Here is a 3556-nt window from a genome sequence, read left to right as displayed (position 1 = left end):
GAAACTGTGCGTTTTGTTTAGGTTAAAAATTAGCGACGGAAATACAAATCCGTCGCTAATTTTTAACCTAAACAAAACGCAGCCTTCTTCTCCTGAATCAGAACGCAGTTAACAAAAACAAAAAACTCTATCCATAGATTTCCCCGGCGATTTCTCCTCTTCCCCGGCGATTTCTCTTCCCCGGCGATTCTCCTCTTCCCCGGCGCCGTTCCCCTCCGCTCAGCCCTTATTTCCGGCGCCCGCCACTGCCGCCTGCCGCCTGCCACTGCCACCACCTGCCACTGCCACCACCTGCCACCGCCATCCGCTGCCCTTCCGCCTCCGTCCGTTTGCTGTGGTCGCCGGCGCTGTTCCGACATCAGAGAGGTAAGATTCATTCACTTAGTTATTTATTTTGTTAGTATTAAGGTTAATTAAGTTTAATTAAGGTTAATTAAATTTAAATTTGTTAATTATTTTGTTTGATTAAGGTTAGTAATTGTTAGGTTAAGATTTATTATTTAATTATGTTAATTAAATTTATTTAGGTTAAGTAGGCTATTTTGTTAGTTTAGGTTAATTTGTTAATAAATTAAAATAATTGATTCTTAGGTTAATTTTTAGTTTAATTGTTAGATTAACATTGCTAATTACTTGATTAGGTTATTTATGTAATTGTTCAAATTTAGGTTTATATTTTAGGTTAAATGTTACTCTAATATATACTTTTTTTTATTATTATGTTAAATTTTTAAATTTAGGGTAATTGTTAGTTTATTTGTTCAAAAATTAATTAAATGAGTTTTTAATTTAATTGTTATTATAATTATAGGTTAATTTTTAGATTAAATTTGTAGATCTTTATTTATCAGGAGAATTAGTAAGTTAATTATTTGTTTAAATTATAAATTGAATTGTTATATTGATAATTAGGTTATTCGTTTAAGTTAATTATATGTTGGATTGTGTATTGTTGTATTGTTGTAATTTACTTGCAGGACTTCCCTGAAAAATGGGCGATAACCATTTTTTAGGGGAAGTGCTGCCCAATTTTTTTTTTCAGAAAATTATTTTATTTATTAATTATATGATAACAAATTAAAATTCTAAAACTAATTGTGTGATAGGTTTGATAGCCGTTAGTTGGTTGCAGCGGTCCCACATTTCATCGATCTTTTTCATCTGTTGCGGTTCTGCTCTGCAACAAGTAAGTACCGTTATTATTTTAATTTTAATTTTAATTTTAATTTATATAATTAGTTAATTTATAAGCTGTTACACCCCAAAATGACCTCGATTTTATTCCCACCGAATAAAATCGTAAACCTAGCCGTAGATTTCCCGTCCCGTGTGTTCAAGCGATTGAACGACACGGGATTGTACAGTTTGTACAGTTCGCAAAACTGGTCCTCCCGTAGCTCGGTCACGAAATTATATATGTCTAGTAGCGGTAGAAAAATATTCGGTTGTTTTCCAGCGTTTTAATTTTTTTGATTTTTAGTATGGAATTAATATGTATGTAAAGTAAATTATGCTTATTATATCACAGGACAATGTTGCTGGACTCTGGGCCTGTTTCTCGGGCTATCCGGGATATTTTCAGGCAGTGCTGGTTCGAGACTGGATCAGCATGGCGCTTTCTGACAGCGGACCAGAGGGAGTTCTATTTTCAGGAATTTCAGGTAATTAAATTTAAAATTTAATATATTTAAGTTTTGGTATTTGTGAAAATTCTAACTCAAAGCTCATGTTATTACTGTTTGCAGAAGAAGTTCTGGTGGGATGACTCTGCGTACAGCGAGGAGGTAATCAGACGGGTCTTCATGACCCATGCAGCCACCCGGTACAAAGACAACATCCACAAGATGAGGAAAATGCAAAAGAAGCATACATCTGTGAATCAGGAGATCTGGGAAGCCTGGAATGCATTTTGGGACTCAGAGAAGGAGAAAAAGAAGTCAGAGACAGCTCGGGCAAACCGGATGAGTGAGCCTGCGGGCCCCGGTTCTGGTCCTGTCCGCCATACCGGAGGATCTCGCTCTGCTATCAAGCATATGGATGTGATGGTTTGTTTCTAATCAGTAATTAAATTACTTAAATAACGTATTTGTTTTATTTTAATACTTAATAAATCTGTATTTTTCTGATAGGCTAAGGAGCTCGGCCGGAAGCCGAGTGCGACAGAGCTGTACAGTCGCCTTCATAAAACGAAGGCTGAGAAGAAACCAGTCGACAAGAGGGCTCAGGATATGACTGTAAGTCCTTATCACATTAAAATTCTATAAGTTGTGTATATAGGCTTAAGTGTTGAATATATTATATATGAAGTGTTAAACTGTATAGGCTTAACGTTTGTGTAATTAGAACTTAATATATTTGGTTGGTTGGGTTATATATTGTAATTTGCTGTAATTTGCTTGCAGGACTTCCCTGAAAAATGGGTGATGTTCATATTACAGAGGAAATGCTGCCGAAATTTCCTGAATAATTAGAATTATTAATAAAGTGTTATGTTTTTTTATTTGTTATAAAACTAAACTGATATGTTTTGTAATTGTTTTGTACGTAGGACGCCATCGCTGAGAGGCTTGCTGCTGCGACACAGTCGCCGACCGGAGAGGGGAGCACCTCGAGTCCTGTGGATGAGACGCAGATATTTATGGATATCGAGGGCGTCAACAAGAAGCATCGGGTGTACGGCCTGGGTTCGGCTACCAGCAGATATGTAGGCCCGAGTATCAGACCGCAGAGAGGCAGCTCTTCACGGACATCACAGCAGACGGATGAGGAGGTCGAGCGCCGTGTGCAGGCCGGCATCCAGGAGGGCCTGCGGCAGGTTGAGCAGCGGTTGGCGGCGCAGCAGGCCAGCATGGCACAGATGATACGTGATGAGATTGCACGGATGATGCCGAATCTCCCACCAGAGTATCAGCCACAATTTCCCCCTCCTCCGCCAGACGGTGGCGATACTACAGATTTGTAGTTTCCTGTTTATTTTATTTTCTAAAATATATTTCGTACGATGTTTTTTTTCAGACAACGTTTTATGTATACTTTGATATTTTATTTTATATATATATACTTTTATTCAGTTTCAAAATGGTGTAATCTAAAATAAAATTTAATTACTGTATTTAGCAGGTTTTAAACATCAGTGAAACACAAAAACAACAGAAAACGGCAGAAATTTGCCAAAATAATACAAAATTGGCGACGGAATTGTCAGGTTTAGCGACGGATATTTCCGTCGCTAACCGGTCACAGTGAGACGAACTGTGACCGGTTAGCGACGGATATGTCCGTCGCTAAACCTGACAATTTAGCGACGGATAATCCGTCTCTACTATATCTATATCCGTCGCCAATTAGTCTCAGAATTCGTCTCCAAATGAGACTAATTGGCGACGGATTGGCACATTTAGCGACGGAAATTCCGTCGCTAACTTTGCCACGGATTGAAAATATTGGTCGCTACTTGTTTAGCGACCAACATTGTGGCGACGGACTTAATCCGTCGCCATTCCGTCGCTAATCACCATTAGCGACGGAATTCAAGGGTTTAGCGACGGAATAGTCC

At 38.4% G+C, this 3556-nt stretch overlaps 1 protein-coding gene across 1 annotated transcript; it reads left to right on the top strand.

Moving 5' to 3' along the window:
- The first annotated feature begins 1531 nt into the window (after positions 1-1531).
- Positions 1532-2988, top strand: LOC126665413 (uncharacterized). Its single transcript, XM_050358218.2, has 4 exons — positions 1532-1661; positions 1746-2045; positions 2130-2234; positions 2549-2988. The coding sequence occupies exons 1-4, from the start codon at positions 1533-1535 to the stop codon at positions 2960-2962; spliced, it is 948 nt and encodes a 315-aa protein (XP_050214175.2). The 5' UTR covers position 1532; the 3' UTR covers positions 2963-2988.
- The last annotated feature ends 568 nt before the right edge of the window (positions 2989-3556 follow it).

The sequence above is a fragment of the Mercurialis annua genome, linkage group LG1-X, assembly GCF_937616625.2.
Source record: "Mercurialis annua linkage group LG1-X, ddMerAnnu1.2, whole genome shotgun sequence".
NCBI classification, from domain to species: Eukaryota; Viridiplantae; Streptophyta; class Magnoliopsida; order Malpighiales; family Euphorbiaceae; genus Mercurialis; species Mercurialis annua.
This window is presented reverse-complemented; position numbering and strand designations above follow the sequence as displayed.

Bases quoted from the DNA above. Each gene is read 5' to 3' on its own strand.
- LOC126665413 (XM_050358218.2), top strand. From the start codon at position 1,533: ATGTTGCTGGACTCTGGGCCTGTTTCTCGGGCTATCCGGGATATTTTC. The intron at 1,662-1,745 runs GTAATTAAATTT...TACTGTTTGCAG, and splicing joins TCTATTTTCAGGAATTTCAG to AAGAAGTTCTGGTGGGATGA. The intron at 2,235-2,548 runs GTAAGTCCTTAT...TTTTGTACGTAG, and splicing joins AGAGGGCTCAGGATATGACT to GACGCCATCGCTGAGAGGCT.